The 18,877-nt window shown below is 27.4% G+C and overlaps 1 protein-coding gene across 2 annotated transcripts in view; it reads right to left on the bottom strand.

Moving 5' to 3' along the window:
* Positions 1-394: 394 nt before the first annotated feature.
* LOC107456655 (rab GTPase-activating protein 1) overlaps positions 395-18,877 on the bottom strand; it is a 30,777-nt gene continuing 12,294 nt past the window's right edge. Inside the window, exons 12-25 of one of the 2 annotated variants that reach the window (XM_016074579.4) lie at positions 16,620-16,864; positions 15,473-15,586; positions 14,784-14,858; positions 14,440-14,565; positions 12,742-12,885; positions 12,605-12,646; positions 12,388-12,516; positions 11,534-11,620; positions 11,277-11,387; positions 8,842-8,946; positions 6,182-6,265; positions 5,826-5,897; positions 4,453-4,644; positions 395-720 (exon numbers count right to left, since the gene is read on the bottom strand). In XM_016074579.4, the coding sequence (XP_015930065.1) occupies positions 580-720; positions 4,453-4,644; positions 5,826-5,897; positions 6,182-6,265; positions 8,842-8,946; positions 11,277-11,387; positions 11,534-11,620; positions 12,388-12,516; positions 12,605-12,646; positions 12,742-12,885; positions 14,440-14,565; positions 14,784-14,858; positions 15,473-15,586; positions 16,620-16,864 (1,667 nt within the window). In that variant the 3' untranslated portion in view covers positions 395-579. The remainder of the gene's footprint in view (positions 721-4,452; positions 4,645-5,825; positions 5,898-6,181; positions 6,266-8,841; positions 8,947-11,276; positions 11,388-11,533; positions 11,621-12,387; positions 12,517-12,604; positions 12,647-12,741; positions 12,886-14,439; positions 14,566-14,783; positions 14,859-15,472; positions 15,587-16,619; positions 16,865-18,877) is intronic. The other variant, XM_016074580.4, reaches the window with a different exon arrangement.

Below are 18,877 nucleotides of genomic sequence, written 5' to 3'. Positions count from 1 at the left end.
TTATTCAATTGAAGCAAAATATTTATGAATGTGATTAATTTTAAAAATACAAAATCAGTGATACTAATCGGACTATTCTAGGCATGGTTATTACAGTACCAATCTAATATATATAAAAAACCCTGCTTATTTTTAAATCTACACAAATGTATTTGAAAATATAATTTCTAGTTCTATTTTAATGCATATTAAAATTAAAGCATTTTGTTTTATTTTTAAATCTATACAATAAAACTCTAAACATAATTCTATTTAAATAGTCATGTAAAGCTTGATAATATATACATCATAATTTACAAAATGGCACATCATTAATTTACAAAGTATATTCCACTTTTATGCAAAAAAGTAAATATAGATATAAGTATTTATAGTCTTATTCATTAAAAAACAATTTTTTTCCTCACTTGCAAATAAATGTATCAATATATACAGTTCTTTTATGGCACATCAACCATAAAGTTATTTTACATGAATGAAAGGTATAATGATCAACTTGGGAAGATATAAATAAAATATATTAAGGAATGTAAAAATGCACACTTTCTACATAATCATATCGATTATAATCCACATATATTAGGTTGCGTCCTTGTTGTCAGCAAGTGTGGAATTTTCTTTTTTAGTAACATCACGAAGTGAAGACCAGGTTTTATGCAACCATGTGTTTTTAGAAGCCTGAATTTCTGCTACAGCATTGTTAAGCTGATGAATAAGATCCTAAAATAAAATCAAAACTTTGATGAATGCAATTTCGCACTAACAGGCTACGTTTACTTATCGTATTTCCGAAATAACCATTGTTTTAACAATTGACCAAGTAAGCCTAGATTTTTACACTTATGATTTAAAACTGACAGCACAATCCTGTTTTCCTTAACTTATTATGCAAATCAATTTCTACTCTCGTTTTAGATTTTCGAATGCAGAAGCGCAGCCCAGTCTTTGAAAAATCCAAGACGATTTAATGTAATAACTGAAGTAGACTACAGTTGGTATTATTGCAAAACTAGTAGATTTTTAACTAAATTAGTCAAAACATTATGAGGAGATGTTTAGAAATAATGTATGGATGTAGAAAAGAAAATTAAGTAATGAACAAGCAATAATTTAATTTTATTGATAATACTTGTTGGTAAGTAAAAATTTTTTTTTTGTATATTATAAAAACAAAGTGATTTTTCTAGAAGGAATATGGTTTTCCCAAATCAAAAGCAACGTCACTGACTTATGTGGCATGGAATGAAAAAGGTACAGGGTATGTATCTTTTACTACTGCAGAAGAGAGTAATCCAATTGTTTCTCGAGGTGTTGTGCAACTAGTGTCTTTCTTAATATGTTCTATTGGGTTCATATCCAAAGAACATCCTGGATGACTAATTTGAGGAGTCCTTCGATAGAAAAGGAAAATGTCCACTAGTTGAGCATGATGCATTTCAGGATTATCATTCATGTGAATGAATTATATTCAGATTCTTACAAAATAAGGAACCAGAGAATGTTACCCCTATACAACTGAACTTTTAGTGCCATATTTTTAATAATGTTCATGTTGGTGTGACCATCAATAGAAATACTGACCCTGACCATCACTCTCCAACAAGTAAGATATTTTATGCTTGAATGCCTGGTTCTTCAGATGATTTTTCTTTTATTATCAGGTTGTTTACATTAGCCGAAGAGAAAATCAGAGTAAAATGTATATCCATGTGCTATGGAGAGTTGGTGAGGGACTAATGTTAACTACAGAATCAGCATTCATATGAATAAAACAAGACTGGGGTATCAAGATGAGCTGATGTGGAAATAATTTTGGTATTGTCGAAATTGAATTCATGCTTGAGATTCCAACAATGTGCAGCAATTGATGATAACAGACACATCTATCCTTCTTTTTAAGTCTAAATTCTAAAGCTCATCTAGTTAGTCCGATGTAGCCAAGGTCGTACTGACATGGAATGGGGTAAATGTTCCAGCAATTATCAAAGGTAATAGGATCTTTCAGAGACTTAAATTTGATTTTGTTAACAGGCCTAAAAATCACTTTAAAATCTAAATGGTAAAGTAACAAATTCTGGCCTTTGGGTCTTGTGAGTTCAGCAAGAGCTGAATCAACTATAGGAGGATTAAATCCGTGGTTAGCAGCAAGCAAGTGCAGGAAGTTAAGTTTGGAGTTTAAAAAAGAAATATTAAACCAATGCAGAAATTTTTTGACAGCTAGGGTGATTAGAATTTACATGAGGGGGCAAAGAGACGGCAATATGTTTACAATGAATAGAGGTGGAAAAATGACTCGGGTATTTAGTTGCAAGAACATCTAAATAAGATTAAATAATAATTTTAGTGTCACAAGTAAATTGAATGTTGGGGTCAACTGAGTTGACAATAGAAAGTAACTCTTGAAAATCAGTACAACTGTCTAAGACAAACGTATCATCAACATACCTTTTCTACCATGCCTTATTTGAACAATTGAAAGAACTTCTTTGAAATAATGCACGAATATGTCAGAAAGAATAGGAGAGAAGGGGTTGCACATGGTTAAATACAGGAGCTCAGTATTCAGAAAATTGCTTTTCAGTTCAATGGTAATTTTTATAAACAAAAAATTGAGGGTTTAGCCATGGGCAACCCACTTTCTCCAATTCCTTGTGACATTTTCATGCACTATTTCAAAGAAATTTTTTTTTTAGATTGCTCAAATTCTCATGGTGGAACTGATGTTGATATGTTTTTCTTAGCAATGATACTGATTTTCAAGAGTTTCTTTTATTTGTCAACTCGGTTGACCCTAACATTTAATTTACTTTAGCGACAGAAATTAATTTTACTTTACCTTTTTTAGATGTTCTTGTAACTAAATACCCTGATAATTTTTTCACTTTTGTTTATCATAAACATTTTGCTGTCTCCCTGCTCTACATGTTAATTCTAAACACCCTAATTGTCAGAAAATTTCTGCACTTCATACTTTCGTTATCCATGCATGTAACCTTTGTTCTGACTATTCTTCTTTAAGCTTCCTCTGCTTGCCTGCTGCTAACCTAGGTTTTAAAATCTTCTACAGTTGATTCAACCTTTGATAAACTCACTAAACCCGAACGAACCTCTTCTTCTAATCCTTACAGAGAACTAGTTACTTTACTGTATTTTCCATCTGTTTGTATGAAATTGCTAATATCCTCTCTTGTTTTGGTTTTTAAGTCATTTTTAGGCCCGTTAACAAAATCAAATTTAAGTTACATAAGGATCCTTTTATCCTTGATAATCGCTGCTGCCTTTACCACATTCCTTATCAGTGCTACAATGGCAAACTAAATGCACTTTAAAATTTAGACTTATGGAACATGAAAGATTTGTCTGTTATCAATGCTGCACGTTGTTGGAATCTCAAACATAAATTCAATTTCAACAATGCCAAAATTATTTCCACCCCAATCACACCAGCTCATCTTGCTGCCTTTTCCATATGAATGCTGATTCCCTTGCTAAAGATATTAGCTCTTCACTTCTCTCCGTAACGTGTGGAAATACATTTTACCCTGATTCTCTTCTTGGCCTTTAGTTTAATATATGGTGTTATCACACTGAACTCATGATGTTCCTCTATTGTTTTGATCACTTACAGCACACAATTTAAAAACTTGCTAAACCCAGAACAACTTTGGGTTAATAATGAATTTTTAAATAACACTGATAAATCTATCCTATATTTTATAATATTGATAATTTAAGTTATAATATCAAATAATATATTTTCTCTGAATAAACATACCATTTTTTAATGAATTTTATTTATTTACTCTAAATATGGAAGGTAATAGTAAATAAGAATATATGGCCTGAATAGTTTTGTCAGGAAACCAGTCTAAAGTTAATCGCAATTTTTTCTTATCTCGAGGGAAAAACCTTTTTTAAATTATTGAAAATAATGATCTAAGTTTATTTCATGCAATAATTTATTTAAATACTTTTTCTAAAATTTGTATTTCATTTATACTTCCTTTTAATCACATTTCTGATGCTAAAATGCTAATGATTGCTTCCTCCTAATGCCCAGCTTGATTTTTACATTACGCTTGTTATACTCAGATTTAATCATACATTGGGTGTAAAAGCAGTGATGCACTGCAGATATGGGAACATAGAAATTTTTTTGCAAATTTGATATGTTAAAAATTATTTTTATGTCACTGAATTTTGTCAGAAAATGTCACCTCAATTTCATCACTTACATAGGGCTAAAAATAATATAACTTGGCAAGATTTAGATAGTACAAGTAATGTCGTTTATCATGTAGTAGCTATTGAATTCAAGCAACAAAAAAAAAAAAAATTGTAGCTTATTATCTCACACACAAAAAGTCTTTCTGTTGCAATCTAATTTAATTAAAATTGGTTCGGTTCATGTCTATTAAAATAATTTATTAATAAAATTTTTTTTTTAAGTACCTGATTTTTACATTCTGCTTCAACTAAGGCAAGCTTTGTCTGTGCAAGTTCTAGTTCAAGCTCTCGCACCTGTTTGTCATTGTCAACAACATCCATGTTGGAACCATTGGTTACATTTTGATTAGAAATGATTAGGGTGTTATTCGAAGAAAATAATTTCTTATGGCAGCTTTCACAATCATCAACACCATCCTGTTCAATAGAAGATAAATATGCTAGAAATAACTAAATATACAAGAATAAACTAATGATTGTCTGATAAGTTTAAAATTTTATAACTTCCGAGACACATTTAAGGCACCATAATGAAGTAATTATGGCTATTAACAGACATTTTTAAACATGAAACACCAGTATAAAGCTTTTATTTTTAAGAAGTTTCAGTTTCATGTACATAAATCAATTTGATAAAGGAATCATTTTTATGATTACCATTAACAAAGAAAAAAAAAATCATTTGGTCCAACATTATTTTTGTGGAATACACTTTTGGCTATATCTCAAAGAATATGAATTTTATAATAATACATATATATAAATTTTAAGATCACAGCACAATAATTAACTTAGTACTATTTCCCTTTGTATTTCTGTGTGGAGGGAAAAAAACACAGCACACAGCATTATGTTAGATATAGCTGTCACATTTCTAAGTCAAAACTCAAATATAAATCAATAATTTTAAAAACTTATATCTTCAAAATTTGATTAGCTATGGTCTCTTATTTATTTCACAAGGGAAAATGTCACCAATAAAAATATCAGCGTAAGTCTATTATTTTAAAAAAAAAGTAATTATCACATCATCTTAAAAGTTACAGATACGGCTCATTTCTTAATAAGTTAACCTATTTCTAGAATTAGCCCTTCTCTTATTAGTTCCAATTTTCATGAAGTTCTGCTGAGAGAACTTAAAACTTATTGTGTGAGTCTATAAGTTAAAGAAAAGTTTTATTCAGTTTAGACTGGCATAACATTGGTCTCTATTTTTAACAAAAGTAATGGTTTAATTATTAACATCACTCTAATGATTGTTTGAGAATCATCCTCAATTTCTAATCCAAACTTGATGCTTGCACACACTAACTACACTACCAGAAGGACTTAAACTCTCAAACTACCTGGAACATTCTAGTGCCCTCTAATTACACATCTAGCCTTTTACCAAGAGTAATCACGTATGTTACTCACCATACCAACTAGACTTAAGAAAAAAACTATTATGATGAATAAACATTTGGACTGTTATAAATAACAAATAAACAAATATAATCTACATTATTATAAAATAATTAATAATTTATAACCAAATTACAAAATACTAATGATTTATAACAAAATTATTATTATAAAATAAAAATATTTAATCATACTTTTACAGCATTCATGAAGTCATGAAAAAGTTTTTGCTCTTTTTCCAATCTTGAGTTTAATTGACTACAAATCTAAAAAAAAATAATAAGAAAAGTATTAAGTTTCTCTTTAAGACAATGTTATTTGTGATATTATACACTATTATAAAATTCACATAAGAAAAAAGCAGAATAAGCAGGTAATATTCAGCAATAATATGTAATTAGATATGTTTTTTTTTCCATATCAAAGTGATAATGCAATCGTTATTTTTCCATAAATTTTTTCATATGATTATACATAAACACTCAAAAAATAGAACTCTAATTATTTAAATTTAAACTGCCAATTAATAAAGCTTTATTTCAATACTCACAAGCTTATATTCAGATATAATATTGTTGTTTCTAGCTATCTCACTTTCAGCTTGCTGCAGTTCTCTTCTACAAAGTTCTTTTAACTACAATAAAATGTATGATTTTTATGATTCTTGAATAGATATTGTACAAAATTGAAATTTTATCAAAAAATCTAACAGTACAGTGATTGCCACTAATGAAATCACTGAATTGTAAAATCAAATCTGAAGGAACAGTGTACTTGTTAATTTCACACTTCTTCTCAAAGTTGAGGAGAGAGTAATACATACATATATATATATATATATATATATATATAGTGCAGATCCCTTTCAAAAAACTTGAAAATGAGAGTGAAACATTCAATGATTAAAAATCATCTATTAAAGTGCAGTAAAGCATATTAATTATCCAATAAAATACATTTTACCATAAAAAAGAGACACATGTCAAGGGAGAAATTGTCACATACAAATACAGTCAGACCTCTATTTAACAAAGTTGCTAAATCTAGACAATAAGTTTGCTATATGGCAAATTCGTTAAATAGAAAATTACCTTTTGAAATACTTAACAGAAAGCAAGTTTTATATTCATAAACATTAGACATAATTAAAATAGCAATTGATAAACCTTTATCTTGTAAACTAGTATCTACTATTTATTTTATAAATCTTAACCATCGAAGAAATCTGCATGGAAGGCAAGAAAGAAGCAAAACATTATCCAGTGTTACACTATCATGCTATATACATTTTCAACTAAAAAAAGTCTAAATTTATGTATAAAAATATAGTTGCATTTATTATAAAAGTAATTTTAAACATACATTACCACTTGCGTTAAGTTAAATTGCTACGGATGAAATCCGTTAATTTGAAGTGAGTTTTTCGTTTGAAGTGCAAACAAAAAGGGAAAGGGAATTTACTGCTTTCTCTAAGATAATTTTTAGACAAAACAGTAATACATTTCATAAAGCAGTGGCTTCGAAAATTAATTTAATGTCATTTCCCCCATAAATTGCTTTAACAAGTTTAAAATGTTAAGAAATATTTTGGAAAATAGGGAAATTGGATCTCAATGAAAAGTTCGTTAAATAGAAAATTCACTTCCCTATTTGGAAGTTATTTTACGAAGAAATTTCCATAATGTTCTTGGTTCCTCAAAAAATTCGCAAAATGGAAGTTCGTTAAATAGAAGTCCCACTATATATATATATATATATGAAGTAAAGGATTCCCTATGAAAACTGTTTATGAAATGCATGTAATCATTCAATGTCAATGATTATCACTCACTCAATCATTCAATTAGGTAAATCTATCATTAACTAATGACTGAAAAGTGTTTAATATTTTAATGAACTTTTCAACAAAGAAAAAAAAAAATTCAGAAAAACTAAATTTTTAAACCATGCTGAATTTTTAACATCAAATAAGTTAAAATTTTAAAACCTTTCTGTGAATTAAAAATTGCAGTTCATGTTTAATTTAAATGTCAAACGTAAATTCAGCAACATAAAATATCAGTTCAACTTTTATTGTATTTGTAATATTTTTTTCCTATAAGTGTGGATATTCGCGTTCATACAATCAGCTGATTTATAAAATTTTATGTTCTCAGAACGAAAAAGATTTTAATAAGCTGCGAGCATTGTATTATATAATCAAAAGAAATAAAAAAAAGATTTGGCAATGCCATGTGTGATGCGATATAATTTTTTTAAAATTATTGCACATAATGTTGTGTTGGATTCAATGCTTAGTTTAATGGTAAAAGAGCCAGATTCAACGCATTCTTTAAAAAAGTTTTACATTTATATAGTTTGGACAGATTTTAATGGTGTTAGAAAAATGTAGGTATGTGTTTTATTGAAAAAAAACTCCTGGTATCACCAGCACATTATCTAATGATGAAAAGCAGTTAAACAAATATTCAAAATCATGGCAATAAATAACAAATGTTTAGTCATCTTGTTTTGTTTATCTCTGTTTAATAAAGAAGAACCAGTAATTACATGCATAGAAAATTTCTGTATCAAAAAAACTTAATACTTTGCAGCTTTATTACTTAAAATACCATGAAAAGTATCCTTACTTTCAGTTAAAAATGCATTTTAAACATTCAAAGGTGATAGACACAGATTCTATGAGAGTTTTGGAAGTTGTTTTGCCGTGTAATTTTTTCAAATCTGCATTCTAATCTTCAACTGTTTTCTTTCTTTTATTTTTCATTATACCTCAGTGAGGGACTGAGATTACCGGAAGAAGTTGGCCTCTTTAAAAATTTATTTCATTGTCATCCAGCTATTCTGTGGTTTAGCTTGAAGTGTGTGGACTAGCATTTTTTTTGTAATAAAAGGCTGTCAGGGTAAAGTGCTGCCGTAATAGGATGGATCTTTTCCTAATCGACCAGAAATCTAATTTTCTGTTGTGTTTAGCACGATCTTCCATGCTTATCATTTCTGAGAAAAAGAAAACTTTTCCAGATATTGGTTTTATTTGAGTACCTTCCTTATTTTTTTTTTGCACCTCTGTTCGCTCCAATCATTTTCATTAGTTTTTAGATTAGTTTTAAAGTTTAATTCAAAGATAGTAAGTTTACATAGGTTAAATCAAAATGTAAGTTCTTATAAGTAAGTTCTCTCAAAATGCAGTTGCATTCAAATATATCTTACCTGGTTAACTTCTATTTCTAATCTTCGCTTTTCATCTTCTATTTCAGTCAATGATTTTTTAGTGGATGTTGTCTCTCTGTAGTAAGCCTCTAACTTTTCTAAGGCCTAAAGTTAGAAAAAAATAAAGTATTTAAACTTGAATATTAGATAAAATAATGTATTAGTCAAGAATAAACTATTTACTAAAACTAATAACAATAATAAAAAATAACATTTCACAGTAATATGAATAAAGAAAATATAAGGGAAGTAGGATGATAATTATTCAATTTAATTTAGGCCAGGCTTAAACGGGGGAATCAGACATCCAGATAATTAACTGAAATTGTAAAAAAAATTATTTTATGAATGAAAACAAATTAGGCATTCGATAAAATTATAAAATGGAAAGTAGCCAAAAAATAAGCTTCTTTTAGTGCAAAAAGTATAATAAATATTTAACAAGTTAGTTTAAAAATAATTCCATTCAATTGTTTTTAAAATTTGGTTAACAACAAATGTTTGCATTGTAGGAATTAAATATTTATGCATCACAATAACCTAAGTTTTTATTTTAAAGATATTAGTCCAAACAGTTCCTTAAGTATAAAATTTAAAAATATACTTGATTACAATTACTTACAATCACTTTTGGCATAAATAATTGTGTAATGTGTAATAAAAATATTCATTCTATGAAGTTAAAAATTTTAATTAAAGTTTTTTGAACAAGGTGATTAGCATGCTAAATCCTGTTATTCTGGTCCATTTGTTGTAACAGCCATAAACAGAAGGTTAAACAAATGGTAAACTAATTATTAAAAATTATCTTTTAAAACGTGTTGTGGAACAATTTTAAAATGTTCTACTTGTGAAGGGAAGAAAATAAAAAACTAATATCATCTCTTATTGTAATTTTATGCAATAATTTTTTAATTTCAGCAAGTCACTGAATTTAATCACTAAATGTTATTCTAAATGAAATTTTTTTTTTTATTCAGAGACCGCACTATCACACTTAACATACTAATAGAGTATTAAGACACATTCTTCTCATTTAGAACTAAAGAATGTTAAATAGCCAAGACTGTTTTAGCTTTCTCCCCCAGGACCTAACACCAATGTTCCTCAAACATATTAATCTAGTGTTATTTATCTTTTACCTACGATATCAAAACTAGTTTAACTAACAAATTTCCTAGATTACCAGAAGTGAAAGATAAGAAACTACCCAGGCAGCACTTATTTTCAGGATATTTTCTTCTTTTTTTAATAATTCAAGACTGAAAAGACTTATCGTCTTCATTTTGTACAGGATATCTTAACATTTTATTTTGTCATTAAATTATATTTGTGAACTAGGATTAGATAATTATGTATTAAAATAAATGTTTTTTGTTTCATTAAGATAAAGGGTAGTTACTCAAATATTGTTGTAATAAGTGATTATTTTCTAATAACACAGGTTTTAATACACTTCAAAGTAAAACCGTTTAAAAAATTATCACATTTCAATTACATAATTTTTAATATAATATGGTTATTTAATGAAAGTATATTATACAACACTGTGAAAAGGTAATATACTTAAAAATTAAGTTTAATTGTTGCTTTTGGAAGGAAAAACAAACATGCAAATAAAAAGCGTACAGTGCGCAAAATAAGAAACCAACCACACTGAACAACTCTTGATCTAATGATCACGTTCTAGGAATCAATTTTCATGGTTTGAGGGAATGACCTCAAATATGCTAATAGACTAGTGCAGACGATATTTTAAGACACATAAATGTACTTTTTTTTTAATAAACATATTTTTTTCGACTGATTCTGATTTCTAATCTCCAAAATATAGGGAGTAGTCGCAATCTGGGAAATATCGTCCCAATAGTTAGTTCAGGAGAGCAGTCCAAAGTTTGGACCCTTTAATATTAATTTACTTCTAACGTATTTCGCCATATCAGGAGAATTTAAAAAATTGAACATTTTTGCTCACAATTATAAAATTTGTTTATCTAAGGATTATACCATGCAAGAAATAAATTTTAACAAATATTTATAATTTTATATTTTATTTAATATTGTAAGGTATACAATTTTTTTACATTATTTTAAAGAACATAATTTTGCATCGTAAATTAGAGTTAAAAATTATTAAGGGTTCAAAAATTATTCAGGGTGCTCTGTTTCTTATTTTGCACAATGTACATATAGCAATAATAGTATTTTTTCACTCTCGCCTCATGTTTTAAAAGGTTTCTATTTCAAGATATCATTCTGATCTACTTTTACTCTTGTATGTTACATAGCAGCATGCAACAGAAAATATCAAGCTACGTTAAATAGTGTAATTTACTGTGATGCTGTACTAATATTGGAAGTTATTAAGAAATATATGTGCAATTAAATTATCTTTTAAATCAAGTGTTACAAATAATGAAGGATTTTCTACTTACAGATTTCAACTCATTTCCGAGTTGAGATTTAACATTTATCAGCTCATTAGCTAAGTCATCGTTTTCATGCTCTAATCTCAGATTACTAAGCTGGAAGCGGCTATTTTCTCGCTAGGATTCGAGGAAAAATAATATTTTAGAATAGTATCCACATTAATACAGCATATTTTAAACCGAATTGCTCAAAACATGAAACATCAAAAAGGGAGCAAATTATCAGGAATAACAAAATGTCTAATGAAAAAAATAAAAAATACCTGCAATTTTGAAACAGGATCTTCATGATTTTTTTGTTGATCTTTTAAAGCAGAATAATCTTTGGCATACTTCTTTAATTTTTTAACCTGAAATTTCAATTTTTTTATTTATTTTTTTCTGAATAAGATGAACTCTTGCATACTACAAAAATCTAATGTAAGCTCAACAAAGAATTTGTACTCTTTAAAATATAAGAATTGGAGTCTTTTGAAGTATAAATACTTTTTATAATAATACTTTTTATTAAAATATTTTGTTACTTAACACTAAATATACCACAACTGGTCAAAAGACCTGTTATTGTATGTTATATTGTATAGGAAAGGGTTGGTATGTTTAGTGTTAAATGAATAAAAGACCACACTAATATATTGAGCGAAACAAAAAAATGAATAAATTAATAGAAAAAACTTTCACCATTAACCATTTTCAAAATATTTTTATAGACTAAAAAATTAAAATTACTAACAAATTTTAATAAATTTTGATGTCTTACTGATGACATTCATAAATCACTAGAGATAATGAATATAACATTATTTTAGAAATTGGATAAAAGAAATTCAATATTGCAGACATTCAATTTAGTTTAGTGCAATATTGGAATCAATATATCTACATTTTTCTTTATCAGGATGGGTTCTTGTGGTAAAATTATTTTCTAAAGATCATAAAATAAAATATCAAATTTTTTTCAATATTATTATTAATAAATTTCATATTATTATTATTGACTACATATTTCAGTTACTCTATAGACAGCGACCATAGTTATAATTCGTATTGTTACAAAAAAAAAAAAAAAAAAAAGAGAAAGAGAGGGAAGAACTAGGAATATTAAATACACACGTACCTTAATACTAATTGCTGCTGACAACAATTCTCTAGCACTATTTTCAGTTCTATACTTTTTGGGAAGTGTAACACGGAAATATTTCAGAATCCCTTCAAAATCTAATGCCAGCAAATCTTTTCTTGATAACTATGTGAATAATACAGTCAAAATATTTAATTGCAAAGAAAGTGTGACAAGAAGCATTAGAATTAAAGGAATAAACAAAATATATTACCGTTAAAAGCGCTAATGCTACTTGAAATAAAGTTTCAATGCCCTGTGTTGGAAAAAAAAATTTTTTTTTTGGTTAAATGAATTAAAAAACAGACTTATAAGCTGTTTTATCAATTAAAAGAATACTTCATTACTTACGTCGAGCAAAAATATGTCAAGTATGTAAAATACAACTATCAAAGGAAACTTGGAAGTGTAGAGAGTCAGAAACCACTGAGATGCAAACATGTGCATTTCAATACCTAAGTCTGTAAAGTGAGCATAAAGCTCAGGAATGTTATCCTGTAATCAATAAAAATGTATCATAAACAGATAATAGTTTTTGTGTTGAAATAAGTTATTTAAAACCATTTCCATAATAACACTAACACTATGTTTAATAGAATGAAATTAGTTAAAAGTCATTAAGGGTCCCCTTCAAACACTAAAAGGTTTTTATTTTCTCCATATTAACTTACAGAGAATTATACATCTGAAATTTCCATATTTATTTTAGTAATCAATTAATATTTTTGAATAATTTTTGTTTAATTTCATTCATTAAAATGTATTCTATTGAACTTAGTTACCAATCATAGAATTTTAAAATCGTAAATATTTAGAATTTTTTTTATTCTTTTAAAATATTTATCACTTTTAAATTTAAAATTCGGTAACTAAGTTCAATAGAGCACCGTTAAATAAAAAAGTGAAACTAACATTACATCAATCAGTAATTGAACATATAAAGAAATTCCATGAATATAATTCTCCATAGGGCTAACAAGGAAATAAAAGCCTTTCTTTTTCTTTGAAGGAGACCCTTAAACTGGAAAGGGACATATTTAATTAAGAAAATTACATATCAAGTTAGCAGTTATATCAGTTAAAGATATCTAAAAATTCTTCCCCCAAAAGCTAGTTTTCGACCAAGGAGGTCATAGAGGTTGTTGAGTCGCCACGATTCCAAGAGCAACGGCGCAATGGTGGTAACGTGCTCAGCATTGTGCACTAACTGCCTTTCCTTCCCAGACTAAATGATATCTACTGATCTGAATATGGGTGGGCTTCAACAATTTAACGTCTTTGCATTACATAAGTTACTAATCAACATTTTATCCTGAACCAAACTTAGATAACGTGAAACCTTCCTATGAACACAAAATCTTAGTTAAAAAACTTGCATGCATTGATTAATTAGTTTCAACCCTTTGTTGCCCTCTCATTTTGGTGAAATTAGTTTGAAAATCAAGGAATTTTTAAAAATGTTTTCATTTTTATAGAATTCTATATTGATTCAAAAACCATAAGGATGAATTTAGAAAAAAAATTTTTATGTACAAAATCATTTTTTAAATAATTGAAAAAATACCTGAAATTTAAGCAAGAAAAAGCGTACGTAAGAAACATTTATGCAAAGAATGTTATCAAAGTTTTAATTAAAATATCGATGCAACATTTTTTTTATTTGTTTAAATAATTGTGTGAATCTGAATCTCAATGTCTGATTTCTAAATCATGCATATTTGCATTGGTAAGAAAAAACGTAATAATGAATCTATTTTTCTCTCGCAGGAATTAGAAGGAGAAGAGGTGGATTATTCTTTAAGAGGTGGATTATTTTTTTTTCTATTTTAATAATAGTAAAACATTTTCAGCAAACATTGTTTGCACGTTTATGTATATTACATGGATCTCCCCTGAACTAAGTTTGGTTAAGATAAGTAAGGGGTTTAAGTATTTTTTTATTGCTAATTTTTTTCTATATTGCATTAATTGACTGAAAGAGACATAAAAGAGCTAGTTTATAAATAACCAAATTTGAAATAAGTCAAATTGTAATAAGCATTTGCTTACTTCAATTAATTTCTCTAACTGGTATAATCTTAGGTGCAGTTCTTCAAATCCATTCTTGAAAAAATTTCTCAAGCCATATTCAAACATTATTTTCACAAGAATGCTGAAAGCCTGCTCCTCTGGAATCTGTTATAAAAGCAAATAAAATTGTTTATATTCAGTGCTGATTCAATGATGTTTAGTTTTGCTGTGAATAATCGAAAAATAAAGCAGTAATAGATTAAGTGCAGAAGAAAAAGATAAATCAATATGGTGACTTAAAACTTTTCATATGAAAAAATCAAAATAAAATTTTTAAAATACTATTTATTAAGAAAAAGTTAAAAACTGTTTCATATATTTACATGCAACAATAGAGCAGCTGCAAGAAATGATTGGCCTTGGCAATATCCAATTTCAGGATCATATACAGAGTAAGCCTAAAAATAAAGTTAATATGAGATATTTTTCAAAGAAAGTATAAATGATGAAGAAAATAATAATAAACTAAGCTTGCTAAAAATCATTAAGAGGCTCAATGCATCAGCAATACATCATCAATGTATTAGCTACTTATTAATCTGACTCTGGTAGACTTTAATTTTAATCATATTTAGTTCACACAAATAAAAGGAAACAACAATTAACACTGTAGGCATGAAATTATAAATTTTTTTTTGAACTGGATACAAATGCCACTGCATAAATTCATGGCAATTACTTTAGAGCAGGAATTTTTTTTTGCACCTAGCAAACATATATGTACTGAAATTTAATATACATATTATAAAGGAAAATTGCTATTTCTACTGATGAAAATAATTTTTTCTAAGGATACAAATGTTACTGCATAAATACATGGCAATTATTTTAGTGTAGGGCATTTTGCTTAGTAGCCAGCTAACATATTATAAATGAATAGCAGCTTAATACACATATTATAAGTAAGTAGAAAAACATTGTTAAAACTAATGTCATTTTATGAGAAGTAGGCAAGTACGGTTAAAAAAAAAAAACCACATAAATAGATTTATATATAAAATATAATTTTTACTTTGCATATTTTATATAAAGAATCTTGTCCTATGCCACCACTGGTTTTGAAATATTCATGAGCTGGAAATGTTCGATTTATGTCTCGTTGGATGACACTACCACAAGAAGATTCCTAAAAAGTAAAACAGTTCAGCTAATTGTTATAAGGTAAATTATTACTATTTAAATTAATGAAGAAAACTATTGTTTCTTTATTATTGTTTATATAACTATTGTTTTGATAATTACTATTTAAATTAGTGGGGAAAAGTATTTCTAAAAGAAGCTTAAAGGCAACAAATTTGTAAATTTGTTCAAATAAGTAAAACTACTTTAAATTTATAATTTATATTTTATTGGTCTATTTCAACTTAAAATTAATAAAATCAGTTAATGAGTTCATATATATATATATTCCTTGAAAATCGGAATGTCTAAAAAAATGAGTCAATAAAATAATCTAATCTAGTACTTACCAGTACCTTATTTGTTTTTTTCTTAGTACCAAATGAGAAAAAATATTAAGAGGAAAGATTTTTTTTTGATTAAATTGAATTCTCATATTATGGTTAGGTTGAAATTATTGCTAATAGACAATTAGTGAAGCAATAGTGTAATATATATAAACAAAACAAATCGAAACTAAAGTAGAAAAAAAGATAATACGCTATCAACGACATAAAAATAAGTTTTTGTATTTATGCCAAATACATACAATTAATTACTTATTAATACTAGTATTAAATATAACCACACAAAAAAAAGAATTAACCAAATCTCAAGTGCTTGAAAACTATTAAAATTGTATTATTAATAATATTAAAAGATTAAGAAAGAAATAATATAAGCTTCTAGATATACTGCAACAGGCTTATCATCAATTTCTGGCAGTGACTAGTATTAATCTCTGATCAAACAATTCTCCTCAAATGAACAAACAGTATCTAAATTGTTTACACTTAAAAGTTTTATAGATCAGATTTAATTTTCTTTTGCTTACTATAGAAACTTGATGAGTCAAAAAAACAAACAAAACAAGTGTGCCTGCTCATTAATCACTTAAAGTAATTAGTATCAAGATTAAGAAAGAAAAAAAACTTAGAGAAACTTCAGAGATTTCCTTAAATTAGTTATTTTTTTTTATGTATAATCTAATTATAACTCACTTTAGATATAAGGTTTTTATATGTGTCAACTATTTGTCGGTCATCGATGCAACCAGCAAGTAATTGCCAAACTTCACCCCTTAATGCTTCGGGAATCCCTCTTTTTACAAGTGGTGTGAGCTGCTTTGGTCGTTGCTTCAAATTTTGTCTCCATCTTTGCAATACTTCAGCCCAGCCTTCAAGCTCAAAGGAAGAACACTCTTTACTCACTTCTCCTGTACCACTTGGGAGAGGTTCATCATTATCTGCATAAAGTTTAAAACTTGAGCAAGAATAGACACTTAAAATAAATATTTTGTACCTGACTCATAAAAAAGACACTTTCTGTTAGTAAAATAACCGCTTTGGTTTTTACGAAGAAAAAAAAAACTTTAAACTAAGTTATTAAGGATAATATTTTTTATCTCATCCGTCCTTTAAATAATTTCACAGTTTCTTTTCTTTTGAGATATGAACTATAAACAAAATTATTTTTTGAAAATATGTGCATTAATGATAGTGTACTAATTTTGTTACAGTAAATATTGAATGAGGGTTGAAAGTTATGAGTCACAAAGGAAAAACATGTATAAAACATAAATAAAAGTAGACCATCATACATTAAAAAAATAAAGGCAGACAAACTGTATTTTAAAATAGTCTAATTTTCTGTTGCCCATTTTACATTTGGAGGCAACATTATTTGAGAGATTTGCAAATCTGGTTCATCGTTAGGCATTTGTATCTACATGTAATTTCAATTTCTATCTAATTTAGTTTATTTAAGGTAGTTGTGTAAGAAACATAGTTATCAACATATAGTAATTTAAAACTTAAATTGCAGTAAAGGAAATTTTATATTTAAATTGTTTCGCTAAATTTTAAGGTGTTTAAATTTTAATTTTTTTTTCTTTTTGGATTTTCATATAAAAGGTCCTAAGAACAGAAACATAATTTTGTTTAACAATTCTTGACAATTTTCTTCAAATTTTCAATGGTGATTTTCCATGGCAATTTATATCTTGCATATTTTCAATTAACATTTTAGAGAAATAAATATCAATACCAACTTAATTGCATATTGGATAATTGAATACGAATTTTTTTTTATGGAACCAAATAATTTACTATGAAACTAATTTTAAATTTCCTCGTTTAAATTATTGTTTCCACTCCTCGTTTAATTGCATAAATAAGAGTTAATGAAATGAAAAAAAAAAATTATTTAGAAATGTTTCACCAGGTAGCATGGAATTTTGGTTTTTTAATTCAGAAGGTGAGAATACAATAACTGGTTAGTTCGATGAGGACTTCCTGTTCATCTGTTGTTTTAAACAGGTGCTAGGGGTATAGTTTAAGAATCAATCAACTCTTGCAGGCAGTTATACCTTGGAGTAAACAAAAGAGGTTTTACCCAACTTTGACTCACCTCATATGCAAATAATTTAGAATGTAAGAAGGCACAGAGTGATTTGTTTTGCAGTCGTGACTTATCCCCTCTTGGTGCGCTATTAGCTTTGATAAGAAAAAGTTTCAGAAAGCTGCTCACACTAGTTTACAGTGCACCTTTCTCTAAAGAAGAATAATCATTGCTCACTCCAGCGAATAACTCCATGTTGTTTGCACAATGACCACAAAAAAAGAATGATTTAGGTTTATCGAAAAAGAAAAAAAAATCTTGGAAACAAAAATTTTTTAAAAGTCTCAAACTGAAATAGCTAACTAATTAAAAATTTTTCAAGTTTGGAAAATGAAAAAAAAAATTAGAAAGCATCTCAAATAAATACACAAGTGGTGAAAGTCTTAGTAGAAAAAGAAAAATCACAATTTGATGATTTGGCATATTAAACGGGCATCAAAATAGTCTTCAATTTTTTTCGGAAAAAATAAATTTTATAGTAACTATATTATACTTTTCATTAGAATTGATTTTTTTTATATAACTTAAAACGACATTTATGTTTTATGATACCAATACCAATAGCTTTAATTATAATTGTTTATTGATCATATAATTTAGTTTATTTAACCAAACATTATACCATGCATTAGATACCATTAAAAAGTAAAGTTTTATAAAAATCGAGCATTTAAAATTAAATAATGCACTCTCTTTCTAATCGAATATCCACTTAACTGAATACACATGAAAAACTTTTTCGTGAATTATTTATTATTGAACGCATGAGAAATATTTTTAAAAGATGCATGCAATGATATCAAACTTGACTCCCCAAATATGGCTAAGTGGGAGCAACCTCAAAACCTCGAATAGAAAC

The sequence above is a fragment of the Parasteatoda tepidariorum genome, chromosome 5 (assembly GCF_043381705.1).
Source record: "Parasteatoda tepidariorum isolate YZ-2023 chromosome 5, CAS_Ptep_4.0, whole genome shotgun sequence".
NCBI lineage: Eukaryota > Metazoa > Arthropoda > Arachnida > Araneae > Theridiidae > Parasteatoda > Parasteatoda tepidariorum.
Note: the sequence above shows the minus strand (reverse complement) of the source record. Positions and strands in the feature narration are given on the sequence as shown.